Source organism: Mastacembelus armatus, chromosome 16 (genome assembly GCF_900324485.2).
Source record: "Mastacembelus armatus chromosome 16, fMasArm1.2, whole genome shotgun sequence".
Classification (NCBI taxonomy): Eukaryota; Metazoa; Chordata; class Actinopteri; order Synbranchiformes; family Mastacembelidae; genus Mastacembelus; species Mastacembelus armatus.
Genome location: NC_046648.1, coordinates 22,259,239 through 22,284,951, shown reverse-complemented (window position 1 = coordinate 22,284,951; position 25,713 = coordinate 22,259,239). Strand labels below are relative to the sequence as shown.

Genomic DNA, 25,713 nt, shown 5'->3' with positions numbered 1-25,713 from the left:
ACGTCGGAGCAGTGAATGCTGGACTTGGCTGGGTGTGAGGTGAGGCGTGCCTGCGGGCTGACGTCAAGCCGGCATGTCGAGAGATGGCACGGTTGGATGATCCCTACAGAAGGACAGGCTTTGTTAAAGTTGCGACTAGGACGTGCCTCCACATGAGAGACGGCATGTGTTCTTTTTCCAACAGATGGCAGGGCTCCGGCGACTGGAGGGAGAAGACAGAAGACAGAGAAGGGGGACAGGCTGTGGTTTTCCCCTCTTCTCATCTCATCTTTATGACTTTTGCTTTTTATTTACCCCTTACCACTGCCGGGGGACCGAAACGTGGCTAACCTTGCTTTATTTGTCTCTGGATACTGGTTTGTTACTGTATCTGCCAGAGCTTTAGAGCCATGCTGGCTCAGAGTTCCACTGTTGTTAAATGTGCAGAGATTAAAAAAAAACATCCCTCTGGTTCTGATTACAGCTTTTGCAAAATGGCTTCTTTAATTCCCAATGTTTTGTAAGGCTGTGACGGTTTTCATGGCATTTTTTTTTTTTATCCCCCCGTGTTGAAATGAGCACTGTGCTGTTTCCAGTTGGTGGCGGTTTATAAAGCACTCTATTGGTATGGCACATACTCACATGATGATAAAAAGAAGTACTTACTCTTGTTTTTTCTGGATATGTGTAGGCCTGGCCTCTCTAGCCATTGAGTAATCTCTCACTGTGCCTGCTGCAGTCACTCCGTCCCAGCTATTTGTGGCGGCAAATTCAGACTGAGAACATCTGTTTCTGAGAGATAAACATCATCACGGCATTAGGCAGTGGTCATCTGCATGTACAGCCTGTTCTCACTACATAATATGGGTCAGGCTGTGGTTTCAAGATTAGATTTATTTCAGACTATTCATAAGCCTGCAGCCAGTGAATGACTTTGAGCCACTTAGCAGTAATGGATGTGTTGACTAAGTGTTAGGATGCTTAATACAGTGCAAAGGAACATTGTGATACAGGTGACGCAGACTAGACTTGGATGTAAAGTGGAAGAGTCTTGTCCCTGTTGCTGTCTGCAGTCAAACACGTCTTTTATCTGCCTCCTACAGGTAACACATGTCAAAATGGCCTCATGCCTGCCCTGGTGCGCCCAACCCTGCCTGCAGTCCAGACATCACTGGGCATGAAGCAGTTTCTTCCGTTTCCACTGGATACACCCTCAGCAGTCAGCCTTTTCCCAGGATTTAATACGGTGAGCTCCTTGTGGGTCATGTGATCCACTCATTGGCCGTTAAATGCTGTCTGACTTTCTTTAAGATCAATCTAATGGATACCAGCTTTTTAATATAAGACTTTTTATATCCAAGATGTTGATCCTCACATTGAAAATGTTAGAAGCTGTCTGATTTTTGTTTTTTTTTTGTTTCAATGCTTTTATCACTGCCTCAAATCTACAATAAGCAGTTTTTTGCTTTGAGGCCGTGAGACCTTCCTCAACCTCATTTGCTGGAGTTCATGTGTCTGTCTTATTGTGAAATGCTGACTCTCTTGGTTGATGCTTTTAAAGCTTTAATGCAAGGCTTTGAAACTGCAAGGAATACATTCACTGGTGTTTACACTCTACATCTCTGTAGGACAATTATATGGTTTGCTATGCAAACATTTATTCAGTAGATACAAGATGGAAACTGTACAAATTGATCTCCTTCCATTTCAGTGTATTTCTGTTGTAGTAATATATAATTTTGCTTTTGGTAATACAACAAGGCAGAGTTGCATTAATGGGAAAAATATGTGAATATTGTGCAGTTACTCCCTAGTGTGCACATTGAACTTTATCTTGGTGATTTATTGGCAGTTCTGTCTTTAGGCTGTAACAGTAAAACTCATAAATTTATAGCAGGTAATTTCTCTTTGAGGAATTTGGCTGCTCACACCCTTGTTAACGTTCACATCTTCTTTCTTTTTTAACTTGAACATGGAAACAAAATGAAAAGAGAAAATGTTGAGAACTGCTGTAGATGCTGTCTTACATGTGTAGCAAACTGCTGCTGTATTGAACGACCCTTAGAAAACAGCCACATGTTACAGCAGCAGCTCTGAATGACTAATGGTGCATTTTCTAAGAGGCTGTGTAAATTACATTACTGTAAACATAATGAAGTAATATATATAATGAAGGTCCTGGATGACTCAAATATGATAATGTATTTATGGTTTTCCTTTAAAATACAATTAGAGCTGAGATCATTTGTCTGATTGATTGATCTGTGATCTTATTTAAGCATTTTGATAATCTAATAATTCATTAAATCATTTTGCATAAAAGACAAACATTTCCAACTTCCAGCCACATTTTTTTGCATTATATGATAAATAACTTTGAGTTTTGGGCTGTTAGTCAGGTGAAACAAAGTCATTTATATATTCAGGACTATTTTTGTTTTTGATTAATGTTTTAACAACTCTCAAACTGTTCTTGGTTTAATACAGAAACGGTCTGCACTGACAAAAAATGACACTCGTGTTTCCAGTGTTAACATTTCACAGAACCCATGATCTTAGTTTAACTTCTACCACAGTGCTTATGTTGCCTAACCCTACCACACGAGAGTCTCCATTCTCTTGTCACAGTCCTGCTTTTTGTACTTTCAACTCCCTGAAACTTGCGTGTGGTGCAGAAACGTAACATGTGAATGCAATCCAGACTGCAGTTATGTTTCTCATCACACCATAATTGAATAATTGAATTTCTAAGTGACAGGGATGTTTGTATTGAGTGTCCTGCCTGAGTTCTCTCTGTCCTCTGACTCATGGTGGATGACTTTAATCATTTCCCTGTGTATGCTGTTATACACAGTATGTGTTAGTATATTATAGGAATATGTTGCTGTCTGTTGTATTTTAATATAGAAAAGGCTCAATCGTGTTTACAGTAAAATTTGGAATAATTCCATTAGAGCCCTTTTTTTTTTTTATAACAGCTGTGTCACATTTCAGAGACAAACTCATTTTATTGCCCATTTCTCCAGTATCAATAACTGAGGTAAACAGCTTTCTGAAATGCAGTGGTAGCATGTGGCTACAAAGACCTTATTGGATTTGCAACCAGTCAGGCGCTACCTTTTAAATGGAGCACTCACCCGATGTGCACTTACTACACCCGGACTCATGTGTACACTCGTATGGATCTAATGATTTTCTTTCTGAAAGTAGAAAGTAATTATAAGGAAATATGAGGCCTTGCATGGCTCCAATCAGCCAGGTCATCAAAAAAATATGATGACTCCTAGAAAAAAGAAAAACCCAGAAAGATTAAAGCTTTTTTTTTTTTACAGCGTCTTCTTTTTGAATTACATAGATAAAGCAATTTAAAATTTGCTGGAATGAGAGGATGAAATATGGGGAACAGCTGGATAGTAGTGGGAAAAACATGCGCATAGAGAGGAAAAAACCCCAGATAACAAATGGGAGCAGATTGTTCCTGCAAGGAGAGTTTCATGGGAAAGTTTGGGAATACTGTGTCCTTTTTCTTGCCCTGTGTAATCTGTATTTAACAGACCTGCCTGCAGATAATGAGTAATACACTGGGACACCTCCAAATGGTGGAAAATTGATACTACATTAACACAAGTAATCAGCTCTCACTCTCTGTCACACAGACACACACCATCCTCGCTCTTTCAGCCCTTCGCTTTTCTTTCTCAGCCTCTTTCTGTTTCTTCCCTTTTTGTCGCTCGTTCTCTCAAACCTTTCTCTGAGCTCCAGCAGGATGTAGTGGAGGAGTTCATACCAGAAGCTTTGTAAAACGGCTCAAACACGAGTTACTGTCCTATATTCTGTTGTGCTGCCTAAACAAGCATTGCTTTCAACACAAGTGTAGTTTGGTTTCAATAAAGCAGCCTGTTTGCCAGCTTGTAGGTCTGATTGGATGATGTTTTATAAATCATATGAACAGTGCTGGAGAAATCTCAAATCAGGGCCACAGAGGAAAAGTTCTGGATTCAAATTGTTGCTTGAGTAAAAGAAATCAAGTATCTGAAGTAAAAGTACTGTGAGAGAAGAAAATCTCCAGGGATTTTTTTTTTTAAAAGAAGTTACATAGAAAGAAAGAAAGAAGGAAATAAGAGGATACAATGTGGGATAGACTGAAGAAAACCAGGACAGTAATAAGAAACAAATATATATATATATATATATATACGATATCAAGGGTGATGTTGAGTGCAGACAACAGTTTTATAAAAGTCATTTATTAGTTGACAGTAATAAGAGACAGATTATTAGTTTGTTTATGTAATCAGTTGTTTGGCTCTACCAAAACAAACAATGAGCATATTCCTGCACAATGGTGCAGTTCATATTGTTTGCTTTACTGTGTTCACTTTGTTTTTGCTTGTCTCCAGTTTGTCGAGGTTGGCTGATGTCACATAAGCACAGCAGGAGGTTTGCGTGGAAGTATCCTGGCCCTTTTTCTGTGTCCTCGTCTTCTCCTGACATCTTTTTAGAATTTAACTCAAATGCTACTGCCAGAAAAATGTCCCATCTTTTCAGCATAGTTTGTAAAAAGTAGTGTTAAGATGGCCACCAACATTATAATTAACAATTATTTATTATGAAGTGGAGTGATACACTCATGGAAAACCTCAAATCAAATTACTTGGTCAGAACTAATTGTTGTATAATTTAGTTTATCTCAAAAGGTGAAATATGAAGTAACAGGTCCAACATTTCAAGTTCAACTATGAAGTTAAAAAAAGAAACACTAAAAATAACTTTAAGTAAGTAAAAATGTAAATACATTTTTTTTAAACTAAAAATGACTTCCCACCTCTGTATATGAGCAATATGGCTCCACTCAAGCACTTTATTAGAAGCTGCAGATCTCTGATTATAATTGTGCACAGAAACCAAACAGCTGTTCAATAGAGTGATTTGCAGATCAAACTGAAGCCAGTTTCAATCTGCTCTCCCACTGACAGTCTACACTTCTATCTGCTGGGACGAGGTCAGATTTGCTTATGTGCCTCCTGGGCTCAATAAACATTTATGCTTCCTTTAAAAAAAAAAAAAAAAAAGATCCTATACATGCTGATGGCAGCTCTTCCATTAATGCACTGCAGCAGTAATAACACACTTCGTCCTAGAAGCATTCAAATTATAGGTTTAATTTTAATACGTGAAAGGAAAAGAAAACAGAACATCGAAAGCGTGTCCACACCTGCACGAATGGGACTTGTACCAAAGCCTCTTGCTGAGCCTTTGCGCAATCGTGTTCTGGGCTGAGTGACAATCAGGAAATCCTTAGCCAGAGGGAAAGAAAGGATGTTTGTTTTTCTGTCTTTTTTTTCCTCCAAGTGGGGTTCCTTATAGAGCGAAATGTAAAGGGAGAAATGTGGCTTCAAAAGAAAAAGAAAAAAGACTTCACTTGGGGTAACGGGGTCATTCAGGAGGCTCCAGGTCAGAAAGAGTTTTCAAGGTGATGCTGTAGTTCAGAGCAGGGCGGAGTGTTGTGTAGTTTTTATTCCCAGGTGTGATTTAATATCTACAAATATTATAATATAGTGGTTGATTGATTTGTAAATTAATGTGTTTATCTGTGGTAGTTTATTTTGTAAAGTTGTTTTATACCAGGAATCAGTATCTGTCCATGTGTTTGTGGTCATCTGTACTGTTTTATAAAGCAGATGGATTCACAATGAGGTTGTTCATGTATCTTTCTGTTGTCACTTAAGTGATTTAATCACAGCTCAGACTTTCAGGATTAATAAAACAAAGGTCACTCTAGTTAAAATTAGTTTCACCTTTACCAGCTTCAACATTAAAGCGATTACACAGTAATGCATCAATAATTATAATCCAACAATTAATACTTTGATATGAAATGTGCCACTTTACTTTTGGCACTCCAGGTATATTTGGCTGCTTTGTACTTTTATTGAAGCAAAAATTTGAAATGCAAGAATTTTTCTTGTAGTGTTTTTGCTTTTCCTTAAGTTATGGATCTGAATCTTTCTTCCACCGCTGGTTTTAGTGCAGCTGGATGGACACTATAGTTGGTCTCATTTACATGTTTTTCTGTTTCACTGGAGCAGATAAGAAATATATAGAAAAGGGTTTGGTCACAGCTCACTGTTGTTTGCTGCTGTTGTAATTCGAAACTAGTTTCTGAAATCCACAGGCTATTTTTTAGTACGGCATCGTCCGACAAAGGCAACATAAATGCAGGCTTATGCCAGCAGCTGAGATATATCACAGGGACGCTGTCCTAACTCTACCATACAGTACTTTGTGTTTAATATTTCTATGATGTGTCATGGTGTTAACCATGTCTAATGGATATTTGACTAAATATCTGAAGCAGCTTAAGATTATTTATCTGGCACAGTCTCTGTAAGATGTGATACTGTATTCAGTGGCACAATTCACAAGCTGCTTTTGGTCTCCTCTCTGCAGCCACATAGAGCAGTGATCAGGGAGTAACTTTCCGTGAGGATGTTGCAGAGCTGAAGGACACTACAGTCTCCAGACTTACAAAGTATGGACATTTTGAAGTGCAGCTACTGCTCCATGGAGCCGACTAACATATTCATGTAATTTTAATTATCTCATCACCTGTATGATGCATTGAAATATATACCTTATATAAGATTTAATAGTACTCCACTGTTTCTATTGCGTAACAGTAGGTACAGTATTCCTGTAGTAGACTGTGAGGTTGAGCAGTGCTGCAGTACTTAGTCCTTGATTTACAGATTTATTTTTATCCATGAGATGAGGCCTATTGTTTTTTTGTATTTAATTCGCTAATGTAGCCAAAAACTACAAAGACCAGCAGGTGCCATGGAGAAAAAAAAAACATACAATCAAATGACTCATTGGACTTTTGGATTATTTACTTGTGTTTGCAAATGACCACTTTAAGCGTTAATTTGAATTAATGTGCCCTCTTGAATAAATGATCTATGTGCAGTGTATCACATTGTTAAATAATATTACATTTTTGACACATTTCATGCTGTTTAGTGCCCATAATAACAAAGTGTATCTCCTGACAGGCATGTCTTCATCTAATCAAAACAAGTCACTGAATCCAAGCAGCTCATTTGGATGCACCAGTCCTGACCTGACAACTGTCACTATGTCATACAAATGATATTTTCTGCATGACATGTGTTAATTGACCATCCAGATATTTCCATATATGGATAACCTTATCACTAACACATCTAGAAATAATTCATCAAAAGATATTTTGTGTAATCAGAGTTTTTGGCTTTGTCCGGCACAACATTCCTCGTGTGTTTTTGTAAAATCAGGGAAGGCACTTGGTTTGTTTCACTCCAGGACCAGAATGTGGATTCAGACAAACTAAAATGAACGATGATGAACATGTGTCATGTTTTATTTCATCCCATTTTGTTCAGAGAATTCAGGGTTTTAAACAGAGCAATTTAATCTTTAACTGAAGTGAAATCCTTCTTCTTCTTTTCCTTTGGGCTGCTCCCTTCAGGGGTCCCCACAGCGAATCATCTGCCTCCATTTAACCCTATCCTCTGTATCCTCCTCACCCACACCAACTATCCTCATGTCCTCCTTCACTACATCCAAGAACCTCCTCTTTGGTCTTCCTCTAGGCCTCCTTCCTGGCAGCTCTAACCTCAGCATCCTTTTCCCAATGTATTCACTGTCCCTCCTCTGAACATGTCCAAACCATCTCAATCTGGCTTCCCTGGCCTTTTCTCCAAAACATCTAACATGAGCTGTCCCTCTGATGTCCTCATTCCTGATGCTATCCATCCTCGTCACTCCCAGAGAGAACCTCAACATCTCTCTCTCTAAACCAGACAACATTGCTGGTCTCACCACTGTCTTGTCCACCTTTCCTTTCATTCTTGCTGACACTCTTTTGTCACACATCACACCTGACACTTTCCTCCATTGCACACGTCTCTTCACCAAAATTGGACGGACACTTTTTTTTTTTAAGACATCTTTGAGTTATTTAAAACATTTGTGTCAGGGTGTGTTGGTGTTTGAAGAAAACACCTAGACACATGGATGTGCTAAGAATGGCACATAGTTACTTTGCTACAGAAGAGAAATGGAAAGTGGACTGTGGAGAACTTTTTGGATTGCTCTCCAAGTTCCAATTGATTCTGTTGTAGAGAAGTTATTGAAATTGCCAGCTTGAAAGAAATGGAGCAAACCAGAGAAGAAAGGGGGGAAGGAGGGAGAGCTCAGCAGAAAGTGTTGAGTTTTGGAGTGTAATGAAAGAGAAAAGTGAAAGGGGGGAAAGTAGTTTTCAGTTTAAAAGAGTACATGGGGAGGTATGTGCATGTGTGTGTTTGGGTTGTCTTTTTTTGGGCTTGAAAATAAGATCCATCTTGCCCACAGCCTACATTTGTCTTGGAGAAACAATACAAACTCCATTTCCCCCTGCAGAGTAATCAGCAGTGTGATTTATCAATTCTGTGCACAGATCTGCACGCTGGGAAATTGCTTTGTAGTCCTGCTGTAGCAGTGACACACAGGCCTCTGTCTGCACTCACGACAGCATCACAGTCTATTTTGATGTGTACCCACCCTTGCTAAGTCAATGTTAGCATCAGTGGCTGTGATGGAATAGTGAAGTCAGTTGTTTGATAATAAGAATAATAATAATAATTCCCCTGTATTCTTCGCATATGCAAGGTTAGATGAGTGACAGCTGGAGTACGTCAATGCCAGCCTGACATCTAAATCACTAAATCACATTTCAGATTTGTTCAGCTGTTTAGCTGCATCTGGAGTGCACACTCACTGCTCTTTCCTCCAACTAGCGAAACAGCCTTTATAGCTCTGTAGTTGACATTAGGAGCCAACTACCTCAAAGCTGTAACCTGAAAAAAAAAAAAAGCTACGATAATAGAGATAGCTGAGATCAATGCAGCTGTGCAGGTTACTGCAAGTCAACTTGTACGAATAACAAATTCTTCTATCCAGTAGATGGCCACGCTCCACTGGCTCCTTAAAATGTTAGTTGCTCTTGCAGTTTGCTACTGCTGCCTTTGAGTCGACTATAAATAATGTCTGCTGGTCATTTGATACATCAATACATTTCTCTTTACTACTTGTTAGTCCAAAAAAAAAAAAAATCCGTCTTACAAAGAGATATTGGCTAACATAAGTACTGTGTCATGCTGAATTAATGCAGTGCAACAAACACACTCTGCTGTTCCCTTTAGCTTTATGTATTCATTTGAATGTCTTTCAGCTCGTTGTTTGGATTTTACAGCTCTACTATTTGGCCTGGTTTCAGTGCTATTGTGAGTTGAATTGGTTTAAACTGATGACCATAACATTAAATAATAAGAGAAAGCATTAAAATAGGTTTTTACAGTGTTTACTTCCACAACCTTCCGCTCTATCCTTCCTTTTTGTTGGTTGACTTTCAAATGACCAATGATTGCTCAAAGCACACTGTGTATTATGACAAACTGAAAAGAACAAAGGGTGAGTCAGGGCTGTCTTGCAGACTCATTTGATTTACACATGTCCCATAAACATCTAATGGACTCTCTAAATTGTGTTCCTAGGGGAAGTATGCAAGCTCACAAAATGATGGGGAATGATCAAAGCTCGAGAGTGAGCGAGACCACCGTGGCGCCGGCCGCCTTCCTTCCAGCAAGTCACACCTGCTGGAGTGGAATGGAGTGCATATATGTGTAATGTGCAGCACAGGGGCCCTTATCATTTAGCTCATGCTCTGGGGCTTTTTAACCCCCTGAACTGAGTGGAAGCTTTATGTTGGCCAGGCTCGTCTTGATGTGCTCTCCCACGATAATATTTCATTCTCTCTGGATAGCTGCCAGCTGACTGCTCTCTCTCCTGTGGAATGCAAATATAATAGTGGGGAGATCCATATGATTTTTTTATGGTGCAGCTTAGTGCCAGCTTCCCAGGCGCAGCTGACCTGGTGCTGTAGTCCAGTCTTTGTTAGAGCAACCAATTGGTACTCTAGACCACAATTAAGGTAACAATTTTCAGAGCTCCTCTGGGTGCTGAAATGTGATGATGGGTAATGACTGAACACAGGGGTGTGAATCGAACGATAGTGATATATATTTGTTTCTCTGCCATCTTTCAGTGCACACCTTCTCCACATCAGACGCTTTGATGTAAGAGAGAAACTGAAGACTCGAGCAATCTGTTTTTGCTTATTTGATGGTGTTGCCATGCCTGCGGTTCTTTGAGGTGCTAACAAAAATATGTCAGCTTTAGCTGCCCATCTGGCCATCTTAAAACAGGGAATACTACTCAATTTGAGAATTCAAACAGGTATGTAGCAGTTATGCAGTGTGTTTTAGATTTAGGTTTTTGTGAGAATTGTGATCACTGAAAGTAGAAATGAAAAACAGTAGAAGCACTGGATCTTGAGGTCATGTATCAGATTTGAGGTTCATTGAAGCTGTCACCTCATTTTCAACCGTTTAATTTCAAACCGCTCTGCTGAAAAACAACCAAAAGCCAGAGTCTACAAAAAATCCTGTCCTATCAGTTTTTGCCGTAGTTGAACACAAATATTAAACCGATGATCATGATGCTGACAAAGCTTGGTTGAAGTGGCAATGCTGATAGTTTGGGCACATTATTGCACATCAGTGTGGTTATCCCTGTGTTCTGAGGATACAATTAAAATAGACATTAGACTACATTAAATTAAACTTGATTACACTGACACTAGCAGATGCCGTGCTTTGATTAAAGGGAGCGTGCAGCATCAAACATGCAACACTGCAGAGGTACTGTAGGATGGACAAACATGGTTACACACACCACAATGCTGCAGCACTAAGAGCACTTACAGGTTTTGCCTCCTATTAGGTTGTTTTTTCACTTGGAAGCGATACTTTATAAATATCCATATTAATCAAGTAAAATATGGAGGAAACATCTGTGGTTCTTAACCTTAGGGTTAAAAGATGATTGACATTAATGTAAATCTGAAGAAACAGCCAAGAGAAGAGAGCTTTGTTTTTTTGTCTAACTGGTCACAACTTTTATGCAGCTTGTGAAAATGGGTCATAAGTAAAAACAAGGCACAAGCCAAAATATTTGGGAACCACTGGCCTAAAGGACTAGTACAGCTGTAAATATGTAAATTCAGTATTTGGAAGTTCCCTAGATAATGTGAATCATGTTATACAGCCTGATTTAATATGATCATCTTACAAAAAGAGAACTGGCTTCACAGTACTTCTCTTCTTCTTCTTCTCTCATGTTGACAACTTTGTCTCAGTGGAGGCCTGAGCCTGATGGTACTTGGCCAGAAAACGTGTGGTTTGTCTTTGCCCACTGAGGGAGTACTATTACCTTTTAAGACAGATGTTTCTGACTTGCATGCTCCTTCTCCTTCTCCTTCTCCTTCTCCTTCTCCTTCTCCTTTTCCATGCTCCTTCGCTGTGTGTGCATGCATTAGGATCCGCCTCATGCTGCACCATGTTTCACTGTCAAAGCAGAAACAGCTGGAGCGCAAGTACGAGCAGTTTGCACCTGCACCACCTTTGTTCCCATAATGAAAAGCACACTAGTCTCAGAGGGAGGATTCAGTGGTGTCCTTTCGCACTGAGACAAGGTTGACCGTAGGATTTATGGGAGTGACAGACTCTTAGGACTAAATTATCATTCTGACGAGGCAGCCTGGGGCTCACACAGCCACGTGTGAGTTCCAGCAGTACGAGGTCTTCGGACACACCCTGTTTGTCTGCAGATACTTCTACTCTGTAAAGCTTTCTCATATGTATTTTTTTCCTGAGCAGTGTTTTTTGTTCCTTTGTGAGCTTACATTAATGTGTCCCCTGTGAGCCAAGAAAAATCAAACAACTGTCATCCGCAAATCACTCATGCTGCTAAGGCCTCTATAAGATGATGAGTGTTGTCTGGGCGTTTAAGATGCTGGGCTGGTTTGAAGTGAGAGGTTTGAGTTCCTGCTTTGGCTGGGAAAGTCTTCATGGACAAAATGCAATAACTCTTGCTGTGTTGCAGTTTGATGAGAGCACATAACCACAAGGGAAACCTCCCCAAATGCAGCTTGTGAGTGTGAGCAGTCTGTATTTAACAGTCCAAGGCTTTACTATAGTAGATAATAATCACAAATGTGTATAACTGAATACATGAAGAGCAGGGAGTGTTGATAGAAAAGCATGCTTGCTCAGCAGATGCCTCCCGCTAAGTGAAACTAAAGAATACCAACATCAGTAAAACCAGGATTAGAAATTTGAAACCCCACAGGAGCTGTGAGGAAAGTTACAGAAAAATATAGGACATGCGTTGCATTGTTAAAATTCAGTGTTTTCTCATGCATTTTTCTATCTGAGAGCATTGATTTTGGAAATCCAATAGATGGCCACGCTCCTCTGGCTCCTTTCTCATTACCACAGTATCAGCCTTGTTTCATATTCATGGTGGAATATTATGAGAAGATAAATCGTTTAATCTTAGTTTTTATTGAACCCTGTCATGAGTGCGACACTCTCCTCCATCCTGGGGGTGTAGCTGAAACAGAATGATGGATTAGAAATTAGCCTGTGGGGGAATTTAGCAAAAACACGATCAAACTCCATCCACTTGAATTTTATTGCACCAATGGATGGTGATTTATATTCAAAAAGACTTGAATGTCCTGACACTACACTTTTCTAAAGTTTATTAGACATTAAGCACATGCTACAAATTAAATATATACATTTTTAAACACATATACCTTTTCTTAAAGGTCAATGATGACTATAATTTGTCTCTGAGTTCTTCAGAAAACTCCACAATCGTGTTACGCTCCGGCAACCCCTAGGCTGGGGCGTAACAACTGCTGTTTCACAATCGCATACGTGACAGATCACCTGTCAATCAAATAACGTGGGCGCTGTGATTGAGTTTTCCATGGATTGTTAGTTTCTATAGATGCTGTGCTTTCCTTCATCTGTTTAGCTCCAGACTCCAGGCTTTTCAGTTGGAGGTTTCAAACGCTCCTATTCTCTGCAGTGTCATGACTAATCTGCACATTTACAGATGATGTAACAGTTTTCATGTTTACGTCCAGCTGTCAGTGGCAGGTGAAGATCTATAAGTTTACCTTCATGAAGACCAAATGGTGTTCAGCTAATTTTCTAATCAAATCATTGTGAAACAAAGTAAAACACTCTGCAGCCAGGCCAGTGGCTCTGTGAGGCTGATCTGAATGCAAACGTTAGCATGATAACATGGTCACAATGACAAGCTGCTTACTTCTTGCTGTTTAGTGGGTATAGGTTTAGCTTAGTTTAGCATGTTTAACATTTTCCAGTTAGAAGTAAACATAAAGTTGCCTACAGGTCAGACTGATGGGCTTGTCATTAGCATTGTGGGTATTTGGCACTGGAAATTACATTGACCTGACATTTTTACCTTATAAAAGTCAGGGGATTGTTAAAGTGATTATCATTTATATTTGAACGTGAATGTCTGTACATTAGGAGTTACTACTGATATCTGTAGCAATGTGTCAGCTCATACAATAGTAGTTTATATATTTAAACCTGGACAAATTGGTGGGCTGATCGACCCACTGGAACCTCTTTATTAGCATTGTTAAAGCGCTGTTAAATGCAATTCTTTACTTAAAAATGGAACTATTAAATGAATAGAAATTTAAAAAAATGCATCCCCAGACTCCCATCTCAGCTATCAGTTGTTTAAGAACTGACTGCTCACAAACTCTGTTTTGCATTTTTATTTATCAGCCCAATCGAACAAAACAAAGTTGTTTTTTTTGTGGTTCTGCCTGAAGTTGGATTTTTTTAGAATAGCAACTGTAAAGTCTTTGATGCCCTGGATTTTAGGTCAAAATATCATGGGAAATTAGTTTGAATGGACCACGTGGTACTGTGGCAGTACAGCCAAACATAAGAGCTGACAGTTGGGGCACTGTGATGGTGCTGAATGCAGCATGATGGTCTAAAGTTATGGGAGGACCTGATGCAACAGGGGGTTACAGAGTTATATTTTTATCTTTCTTCTCAGCTGGATGTGGAACAGAGTGTGATGCTGCCAAATGCCTTGAGGGAGCTCTCCCAGTTCAGTATTTCATCCTGATGGGCCCGGTGGTGTGAGAGGGGTCAGCTGGGAAGAGCAATGGGAAAACAGAGAGGGAACATTCATACCTGGCAACAAACAGGCATGTCGTGTTGACTGCTGGAGGGGGGACAACAGTCATGGTGAATTAAAGGCAAAGAAAGAATATGGCAGTAAAAAACAAATAAAGTGCAATGTTTGAAATTTAAACACAATGAAACTTATCCATTTAGTGCATGCAACCTCTTTATTTTCGTTTCAACTGTTGCTTCAGCTTCTATCTGGAATTTCCCATGACTAAGCTACAGCCTTTAAAAAATATAATGTTCATATAAAGAATCATTAAATGAAATAGGCAGTCTACTTTAGGTTTTTTATGGCTCTTCATTATTCAGAAATAAAAAAAAAATAAACAGAAATCCTACATTTTGGCAAAAAGCTGAAGACAGCTGTAGTTTTTGAGTTAGTACAAATGATCTCTGTCAGACTGAAGAATCTCAATCTTAAGGAAAAGCAAAAAATCAAGTGGAAACAGACATTTCCCCCACAGGCTTCAAGAGGGAAGTGCAGAGTTAGAGGAAGATCAAATATATCTTTGTACCTCAGTTAAAACCATTAGCATTTGAAAGAAGGGCTGGGAGATAGAAACAGATTTGATAAATTTCATTCAAGGCACAGACTGTGAATTTTCTTATTTAGTGAATCACTCAACACTGAAATCTTTCTCTTTTTTCTTGTATCTATCTACACTATCAGTCTTCCCCTTCGTTTCTGCATGTGTGTCTGTTAGAGTCATTATACTCATTATACTGCACATAACTGCACACTTCAGAATACAGCTTGTAAATTGATACAGCGTCTGGTATTGAGCGCTTCTATCGCCTGAAATATTATAATGGGCACACATAATTGGGTGGCATAAAAATAACTTAAATCTATGTGTGAAAAAAGCCTAAAGGAGGCAAATACTCAGCTTTGTTTAGTGAAATCATAAATAAAACAACCTTTCCAGGATAACAGGCTTTACTGTGAGTCTGTTCTCAGACAGCAACCTTTACTCTACAGCTGTTATTTCTTAAACATTTCTTAAAAGTTTCATGTTAAAAATAAATGTGGTTTGGTTCTGACATTTTAGTTGCTGCTGACAGAAATTGCTTCGTTTTAAAATAATTAATATTTACTACTCTTTTATTTATCAATAGAAACTTAATATTCCATTTATACTGAATTGTTTTTGTTTGTGGGTACATTTCTCATGTGTTCCTCACCTGTCGTCCTCTGCGTAAAAGCCTCAAGTCTGTGGCAGTTTAGCATTTAGAAAAACCTGGAAGTGGACCTGCTCATCACTTAGGAATAATGTCGTATAAAATGAAGATGCTGATGTTTTCAGTTATAGTTTTGACTTGTTTTAACCTTTTGCATTTTGTCAGCTTCAGGGCTCCATATAGTCTAGTACTTAGAATGAATCTATGCTAATACCTTCCTCCTGTGTCATAATGTTCTGTGTTCTTATTAGCACCTGGAAGCCTGAGCTCACTCATTATAAGCCAATGAATCCCCCCCCCCCCCCCCCCCCCCCCCCCACCCACCACCACCTCCACCTGCCCCCTTTGGATTTGACTTGCTAATTTCAAGTTTTTGCCGTGTGGCAACAATCTCTGACAGCGGCTGTTGATGAACTAACGGACTGGGTCAGACGGCGGAGGTAACTGGGAGACACATCGGGGGGAGGATTACATTTGACAGGTCATTCATCCCACTTTAGTTAATAGTAAGCGAGGCTGTGAATAGAGCATTTAGACCTCGCCAGTGCAGCCTACATTGACCGGTCATTTTCTCCTTATGTGTCCGCTTCTCTCTATATGTATTTTGACAGGTATGAATTGATGTTCTAAATACTCTGTTGTCATTAGACCAGATTCCTCTCTAGCGGCATGCGAACAGACTCACCAGTATAAACACTACATGCCTCAGTCAATCCATATTTCACATGTAGTTTAAACTGTATATAAGGCAATACTACACAGGCATCTGTTGGGCAGGGATATTCTATCCAGAGGCTCAACACACTAACTCAGAGTGGTATGACATTAACCTTTGCAGTAGATCTCTTTACAAAGACTCTAAAAGTGCCACTGTTGCAAATAAAATCCCAATTTATGGAAGTATGTTTATGTGCAGATCCCCGTGACCCTAAATAGGAATAAGTGGGTCTAGATAATGGATGGATGGATGTTTATGTGCAGTCAGTTTGTCTTTCACTTGAACTTATTATTGCTGTGTTTTACATTTTAACCATGACAGCAAACTTTCCATAACCCTAATCAAACAGTTTTAAAAGCTTAATTTTGAATGTTTGAATGTTGCTTTATGAATAGAGAGCCTTGCCACCTTTAACACAAGGAATAATATTGGCCTTGTGAGTGAAAGGAACTTGTTTCTGTGTCTATTACTGCTTCTAGTTTTGTTCATATGGAGCAGAGTTATACTTTCAACATCTAAGCCCCAATCCTGAATTTGTTTGACCACATAAATTATTCACATATATTTACATTCATAATTAAAACGTTATACAGCAGATCGAAAACGGCCATTTTGTGTATTAGATGAAGGCAGATAACCATATGTTTTACAGTTTTACTAATGTAAACAAACCATGCAGCATCAATAAACACAAATAATACAGGGTTAGTTGTTGTCTCGTGTTGGTTTGTCTAATCAAACACCTGTACATCAATTTGAGAGTCAAAGGCAGGTTCAAGTGTTCTTTGAATGAAGATTGACCATCATTGTCCACATTTGTACTACAGAGTTTTTGTAAAGATGTGTTGTGTTCAATGCTCCCCAATCTCTGACTAATCATCAAGTTATTAGTATTGATCAGTCAGCCTCCAGCAGTTATTTTATGGGATTTTCATGCTGTACGCAGTAAATATGTTACGGCTACTTCAGAGTGATTGTAATCTCCCCAAAGAGAGTTCAGACACCTGAATTAAACCAAAATGTCACATAATTGATTATCTGATTCTTTGTTGTATACTTTCGTCACACAAAAACCCACATCAGACAACACTGGCACCAGAAGCAAAACAGATAGCACTCAGTGTGTGTTTTTGTCCCTTTCATCAGTCGTCTGATGCTGCAAAAGTCTCGACTCAACTGTCTCAGCTCATCACTGTGTTAGCCTGTCACATTATGGGCCTCGCTGAGTGGGGGAGCATCAGTTGCAGCAGCTTTGCTGAACTTTGAGACGGACAGGCCTTCTGTGGGCTGTCAGATAGTATCCGGCAAATGACCTGCTTATTCTCCCTCGCTGTCGACATGCTGCCATTGTCTCCACTGACAGAGACACATCAGTGGGAATCAAAGACTGAGGGATAAATGAAAGGAGACACCCACACACCGAGAGCAGGGTGAAAGAAGATATAGATGTACATATAGTGTTAACCTTGACACATTTTCTCAAAAAGCTAAAAAATGTATGTAATATAATGCTGGTTTACAAGCTTTACACGAAATACTTTACCTATTCTTCCTATACCTCCAAAGAGGAAAAAACAGGAGATAACAGGTTAAAAATGTGAGTATATGAGATAAGAGATTAAAAACTAATGACTAAGGACCTACTGGAAGAAGAACACAAGATGATAATTAGAAAAAGGAAAGATTTATTCAACGTTTTTATATAAAAATAATAAGCTGCCTTTGACACTATGACCCTAAACCCTTTGTGATTAGCAAAAATTGCTTTTTCAGTTATTTTAATGATGTTTATGTGAGTGCAAGACAAGCAAACATATCTTCTTCTTTAATTGTAGACTGGCTGTGTTCACCATCTGCTCTCTGATGGTCTGTGGTGGCTTTGCAGTTACCTCAGCCTCAGGCAAGGGAGTGTTTCTAAGCAGGCAGCTCGTCAGGATGATTGACAAGTGTTGGTGCTGGAACTCAACCATCTGAGGAAAAATTGCATATTAGAGCTTTAGGAAGTGATTTGAAAGATGACACTGAATTCACTGCAGCCTGACATGGTGCATTGTATGCTGCTGCAGGCTTAAAAACGGGCCTGTGATACTCTTTGGCTTGTGTGGGTGTTTGTACTGTGTGTTTACATGTGGATTATATGTGTGTTGCAGTACATTTGCTCCTGCAACATTTCTGTCCCTGGCAGACGTGGCCCATGTGGAGTGTGTGGCTCGGTGGGTGGCTGATGGAAGCAGAGCTAGGGGAATAACATATCCCCAGCACAGCAGCTGCTCTCTGCAGATGAGGCCTGAACACATCATGTTTCAGTGCACGCAGGGAGCGAAATGCTACATGACAGGGAGGCTTCTTAAAGACACATGTAAGGACGCACAGGGGGTGGTTCAAATTCAGCACTGAATTGTGGGTAAATTAGCAATCTCAACAAGAGTAGCACAGTCAGTACCTTTTTTAAACATGTTATTTCCATGAATAAGTGCTCAAATCTCATCTGTTCATTTTGCAGTATTGTGCCATTTCTTGTGGTCTCCTCAGTGCAGATTCATTTCACAGCATCTGCATTGTGAAGGAGAAAAAACCCATTTCTAGCCCAATGCGTATTTCTAGTACGAGGTCATCCATTCTCCCATGGCCCAGATGTTTTTAACTAGCATTAGCTTTCCAGAGCTCAGGCCCAGGTTTCCCAGCAGGCTACAGTGGAACTGGATCTCTGCTGTAGTGCTTCCCCCTTGCCAGCGAACTTTGCCAACTCCATGTGTCATCCTCTTCTCTTCCCAAACACTTGGGTGAGATTTACTGTCCAAAGGTAGACTGTTGCATAACCCTTTCCTTCTCTCCATTTCAGCAACTAAGTGTGTCAGGGCAAAGGCAGAGGAGAGTCCCTGCTCTGCTAATGTAATGCAGTTTTCAACATTTCCAGGGTGAAAGGCTGATCTCACTGCCAAGCTGAACATTTCACTGTATATCATCAAGTGAATTTTAATTGAAGAAGTGGGAATTGTTTGATTTCACCTTACTGACATTGCCTCCACTTTATGTGCACTTTCAGAGCATAGAAATCAACAGATGAAAGAAAATATGCAGTTAAGAAAGTAATATGAGCTCTGGTGTATAATAGGAATGATTCAGCATCATTCTCTCTGGTATTCAGAGGTTCTTCCTAACATCATCTGCTTATATCATCTTAAATATTGTGTTTCAAAACATCTTTAAAAGTATTCTCACTGTATTAGATTCCCAGTGTATTAAACACTGATAAGATTTAACTTTTGAGTAGGGGTGTTGGGTCACTGTAGCTTTGAATACTGAAGAAGCTGTAAAAGCTTTTATGAGTCAGATATTTCTTCTCTCTGAACAATCATATGTTATACCAGTCAGAGGAACTACATTTTCATTGAAGTACCAATATTTGAATACACAGATGAATTTTTGCCTTACCCCCTGTAGTCTGTCTGTCTGCATCTCTCAGGTGGCTGTGGACGTATTCATGCTGCCTCGCTATTTCATTTTGGGTTAAATCGCAAAGCTAATCACAAGAAGTGAAATCCTTCTTATCTTTAAGCTGTAGCAACTGTTTATTTACAGAGTATGAAATACACAAATGATCATTTTATGAAGTAGAGTTTTAAAATTTAATTGAATACTGAGTATCCTGGTGCTGATAAATATAAAACCCTTATTAATTCTCCTTCTGACGGTTTTGCTTTCCTTTGTTCTTAGTGAATTACTGTATGTGAGTCTTCTGCTGCTAAATGCTGTACTGTGTTTGTGTCTGCTGTAACAGTGTTATGTAGACCAACACAGTAAGGTTGCAGGCTGTGAAACCAAAACAAGAAGCTGAAAAATGCTAAAACAGTAAAACTGAAGGAAACTACAGCGTTAGGTGATAATTCTTCATGGCTATTTGATCTATTGTTAACCCACAGTTACTAATCAGTGCGGTATTTGTACTTGGAACCATTGTTTTCCCTCCTCTCTTACAATGTACAGTGTATATGTATACGTTGCTGATGAGCGCTTTAAAAATGAATCACCTCAGGATGTCAGCATGTAGCATCTGTTCTGGTTTTGGCACTTTGTAAGTTTCATCTTCAACTATGTCAGAACTTGGTACTGAAAACTGCATATCATCCCCCTGCAGACCTGTACTTTGCCTGGGTTTACACATATTCTTTGGCAGTGCATTCTGTGGAGACAGAAATATTCCACTGAATTTGCTGCAGTGCTGAAAAACAATGTCATTCCCCAAAACCTTTTATATTTAGTGCTGAAGTGGATCATACTAGTCTGAAAATCCCCCCCAAGGACTACTTTATGTTACAGGGTACTGTCTGTAAACATGAGTACTGTGAGTGATTCATGTGAGACTCTCTCACTTCATTGACAGATCAAGTGCCGACATTATTTTGCCTTGACAAGAACATTTTATTGTAGCAACATTTTGATTCTAAAACCAAGTGTACTCATTTTGGCAGAAATCGTTGATTGGAGCCAATCTATGAAAACCGAACCATTTAGAAACAACACTTACTTCTCACTTGTGGCTCACAGAGGCAAAGGCAGAACCAATAAACACAGAGAAGAAAAATATACAGAAGTCCTTTTAAATAGATACATAAAAATTCTGAACTCGCTGCTTCTCGAAGAATATCCGTGGCACTCAGAAAAATGCTAATGTGCTTTCTTTTCAATAAACTAGCAATTGTTTTATAGGGTTTTCCCATTAAATCTGATCTCAAAGTCAGACTATAATGGGAGCCCATGCAAAGCCCCCAGCAACCCATTCCAATAGCCTTGCATTATATCAGCAGTACGTCTGAGCCTAATCCTCTATCTGTGTGAGCCTATCACCTCTGACTGAGCTTTAATATTTCACTCTTCCTGTGCCTGCCTGGACCTGGCTTTACTCTGAACGGCTGCACTGGAAAGTGGAGTGAAAAGCTGGACACCATAGAGAAAACAGGAGATGTGATGTTATTTAAATAATAGTAATAATAATGGTGCACATTTTCAGACAGTCTCTCCAGGAAGACAGTCACAGCTTTGCACTTGGTTGTTCATATAAAAAGTGGCAGAAATAGTTGTTTTCACAGTGTGAAGTGGGCGTGAATGTCGTATTGTCTGAGCCTGACTACGTCCTCTCAGCCAGAACCAGTTTTTGCTTTCCATTCAGTGCCTCTTTCTTCTTCCCAGCTGAGCCTATACCTTCACAGCCTGTGTATGTCCGAGTCTCTATCTGTCCCCCTTTCAGAGTCAGTATCAGTCTCCCCTGCAGACCCATGTCACGGTATTTACCCAAACCTCCTTGAATCTCTTTTACAGAGTCTCTTCCTGTTTTTCTTGCCTTTTTAGAACTTCAGTTCCAGTGAGTCTCCATCAGACCCCTAGTCAAGTGTGTCTTCTCCGGCCTCAGCCTCTGTCAGTTAATCTTTTCCTCCCCTGGGCTCAGCCATCCACCATCCTGTCCCTCTGAGCTGGGCCATCCTGTGTTTGTGGTGGCGCCCTGGAGGGATGTCGGTAAACATCCCTCGAACAGGGTTTCTGTCATGTTTATCTGCACTGCCTCTGTCTTCTCATTCTTCAGCCTCTTTCTTCTCTTATTCAACTGTGGGCACATCCCAATTCCCTCATTTGATCATTCTTCACTTCTCGGTGCTCGCTTGACAGAGAAGTTGTTCCAACCTACTTGCATGTTCCAGAGCTCGTATTTCAGCTTTGTGAAGTGAGATCTCTGAGGAGCCACGCACGAGGAAACACAAGCCCGTCCTATGGAAATCTGTTAATGGTCTCACCGACCTCTTTACCGTACAACATTACTGAGACAGACAAATTACACAAGCAATTGAAGTTAAGTTTATACTTTATTTGTTTTCAGATTCACCATGGGTCTCATAAAAAAAACCATGAACAACTTTATTCATTCATTGGATACAGGTTTCTCTTTAACATCCACTACTATTTGCCCATTTGAATCTGTATTCTGATACAGAAAACATTCATAAAGTGGATTTGGATGTCTCTCAGCTACACACCCATTTGTCTGTCATCCTTTCCATGCTGTTACATGTGAGGCTGAAAATCCCAGCATGTCTGTTGGAATATATGTTGATGTCATATTTTTACACAATTTGTGCTCTGTCTGAAGCATTGGGGCTAACAAAAACACTGTAAAACATTCTTATGATTAACAGGATTACTGAATAATGAAATTACAAAGAGAATTAAGGTAAATGGGATGAATTTTCCATTCCCTGCCCTCTTGTTACCCTCAGTGTTTATCTCCCGTATAGACTACCTGACTCCTGCACACCCAGCTGCTCCCATTCAGTCAGTCACAATGTAAACACACAGACAAGTTTTCATCCAGCCTTTGCCAGGTTGTCCTACTGCAGCGTTCCAGCCACTGCTGTCACCTGCACCTGATCAGTTGCCTTCTTGCTTCAGACATTTTTTGTTTGCTTAATCTTTATTGCTTGCCCACCGCCAGTCAGGGTGACAATAAAACAGAACCTTACAGTGTAACCCAGCACGAACACCAAGAAATGACTAAAGAGACTCAGCTTCTTTAAAGTCAAACTGAAGTTAATTTAAAAAGTCAAATTGATGAGTAATTATGAAAAGAAATCATGAAAATCTACCAGAGTTAGTCAATCTGAATTACCATCTCAGTCATGATTATGAAAGTATACTGCTGCGGTATTTCAGTCAGTGTCATAAGCCAGATGCATATCATTAGTATTTAGTTACAGATAATTACTTTGTGTTTGTACGTATTAAATATCACAGGTTTGAACTTTTGTTCCAATCGTGACCATCTCAAGAAGCTGTTTCTATGCAGCACTGTGCACATACTTATTTTTAAAACTCCATATAATGAAAACACGAAGAGTTTGGCCAAATAGTGTTCAGAGAATATGGCTCACCTGCAGCACAATTGTCAAGGTGGATTAATCCTCTCAGTGCCTGCTCCTTTGCACCTTCCCCAGCCAAGTGGAGCCTGTTGAGGCTTTTTTCAGGGAGGCAGATGTGTTTGTTGATTCCCCAAAGCTGCAGTGTCACTACACAGAGAGAGGGCCATAACAAACAGATGAGCAGCATGTAGCAATGCAGTAGCACAACCACTCCTGGGTTCATCCTAATGATGAAAATATATGTGGTCAGTGTGTGGCCTTTTGCTTATGTTTGCGTGCTCTGGATTCCAGTATTTCATCTTTTCTCAAATGAATAATTTATCCTCCTAATAGGTATTATCTGTGTAGCCACAGCTTGATATCACTTATGCCTATATGCCACAGAACTCCACTTCCAATTACTAGTAAAACACATAACAGAGACTTCACTGCAGTATCAACAGTTAACGTGTTGTACTCTGAAACAACAACACAACTGCATTTTCAATTTCCAGAATGTAGTTCTACATTAGGAACACATAAAAGCTCATACACTTGACTCTGTTTTTACACCGCTTTTCTAGTTTAATAAGCAGAGAGCAATAAACTGATTGGGTTGTGTTTATCACAGCGCAACATTATAGCACTTTTGTGAGTTTTAATAGTGTGTGCAAGTGTAGCTTTGGGTATGGACCAATGTCATGATGCTGCTGAATGGGCCCTATTGGTATTTTAACAACCCTATCACTTTACCACCACGGGGGGTCAAAGTGTCAGCAAACATTTATCAACTTTCACATTAGCAAAATATGCAGCATTAATCATAACATCATCATGAACATCATTTATATGCCAAATTTGCCACAGCATGGATAGTCACATTAGCCCATAGATGTTTATCAGCAGACATCATGGAATAAATATCATGGCAGGAAAAACACAGGTGTAAGTGACATTAAAATAACAGCACTCCATTTAGCTACTGTTCCAGGTCCTGATGCTGTGTTGCTGCCTGTCATGGCTTACTGGGGCACCTATTAACTAAATCTGTTTCACCTGTGCAAGTAGAGGCAGAAGCACATTATTCACTGGTTATGTTGTTAAGCTAATGATGGTAGATTGTAAATATCCATTAATGTCAGGACAAAAAAAATGTCCCTAACACTGTTAAACCCAAACTTTTAACAACAGTAGAGTTCTGTGACTTGTGCAATTAGCTGGGGCTTCACCGACAATATTATTTGACAGGATAAAATCATTATTTGTTTAGTTTATGAGTAGCTGGAAAGACACTGCCAGGGGTGTCCTCTAAGTGTTAACTTATGGTATTTTGCCTAAGTTCATTAAGGTAATATCCCTAAAAGACTGATGCAGTATGCCTCAAGTAAGCAAATGGAGAATTCATACTTGATATGTCTGTGTTAATGTCTGAGCCAGAATCACCTGTTGAAGTGGAAGATGGATGTCTCGTTTTCTAAACAGCTCCAAGCAAGCTGTTTTCTCTTCACAGCCCACTGAGTGATGGGCCAGTGAAGCTGATTTACAGGTCAGCTTTAGCACTGTTTTAATTAGCCTCTCTCGGTGTCTCTCTCCATCCTCCAGATGGACCCAGTGCAGAAAGCAGTTCTCCATCACACCCTCGGCCTCCCTCCCACCGCCAAAAGGAAGCACGTCTCCTGCAGTGTTTGTCAGCTGAGGTTCAACTCGCAGGTGAGCAAATTTTCTCCTAAAGAGGAAGCAAGAAAACAAAAGTCATTAGTACTCCAAGGCAGAAATAAACAGGAAGCACATACAACCAAAATAAAACCTTTAGATTCCAGCAGCATGGCTCTATGCATGGTCACGTCTGTCTGTCAGGCCAAAAGATCTCAAAACTCATTGCTCTGGAATTTTGTACAGATGTTTTAGCACAAAAAAAATATTCCAGAAATGGTTCAATTCATGTGACATCAAATATCCCTTTCTTAAGACTTGTTGTTTTATTTTGGTTACCCTTGCAGTTTTTTATGTCACTACCATCCACAATATATTAATTTCTTTTCCACACACACATCTATCATATAAATATTATAAATGCATAAAGATACACTAAATTATTTTTGATCATTAGCAACATTTGTTTAATTTCATTTCTTCTGTAGCTGAGAAGACGCAGGTGAGTGATTTGTCAGATGGACTAACATCACTTCTGTCAGTGTCTGTAGAAGCACCAAAGGTGAAGGAAAACAGCCGTTAGTAAGTTTAAAATTACTGCACCAATTATGATGTATTTTATGAATGAGCTGACAAAAGCCAACAACCATAAATTGACAGAAACCAGAACCTGTTTAAAGAAATTCGGCTGGAATGTAATCACAGGGACTGGAAATACGGCACTGTCTCCAGTGAAACATTCAGAGAGATGGGTGCGAGCTGGTTTAGTATGGCAGGATAGCTGCAGGGTAAGGCCGTATCAAAATCTGTGAAAGAAAATCTGATTGAAGTCCTGATGTTATTTATCTTATCAAATAAGACATTTGAAAACACATCGCTATCTAAAGACGTTACAGAGGAAGCAGCCAAATTTGAGAAATAAAAATCATTAAAATTAACACCCCTGACCTTTGTGTTAAACAGCGTTAAAAGATTCAATGAAGCTGCGGCTTTGAGTTTTCCATCTATGTTAAACTCTCTGACAGACTCTTCTCAAATAGCTGAGAACACAAATAGATAAATTATGTTCAAGTAATTAATTTTTATACCACAGGTAAAACTATGTGTGAGAGCTGAGATGTGTTGT

At 39.5% G+C, this 25,713-nt stretch overlaps 1 protein-coding gene across 3 annotated transcripts in view; it reads left to right on the top strand.

The window, feature by feature from the left end:
* Positions 1-25,713, top strand: part of znf385d (zinc finger protein 385D) — a 54,516-nt gene that overhangs the window by 5,907 nt on the left and 22,896 nt on the right. For 2 of the 3 annotated variants that reach the window (XM_026316544.1, XM_026316543.1), the window contains exons 2-3: positions 1,083-1,225; positions 24,537-24,644. In XM_026316544.1, the coding sequence (XP_026172329.1) occupies positions 1,106-1,225; positions 24,537-24,644 (228 nt within the window). In that variant the 5' untranslated portion in view covers positions 1,083-1,105. The remainder of the gene's footprint in view (positions 1-1,082; positions 1,226-24,536; positions 24,645-25,713) is intronic. The other variant, XM_026316546.1, reaches the window with a different exon arrangement.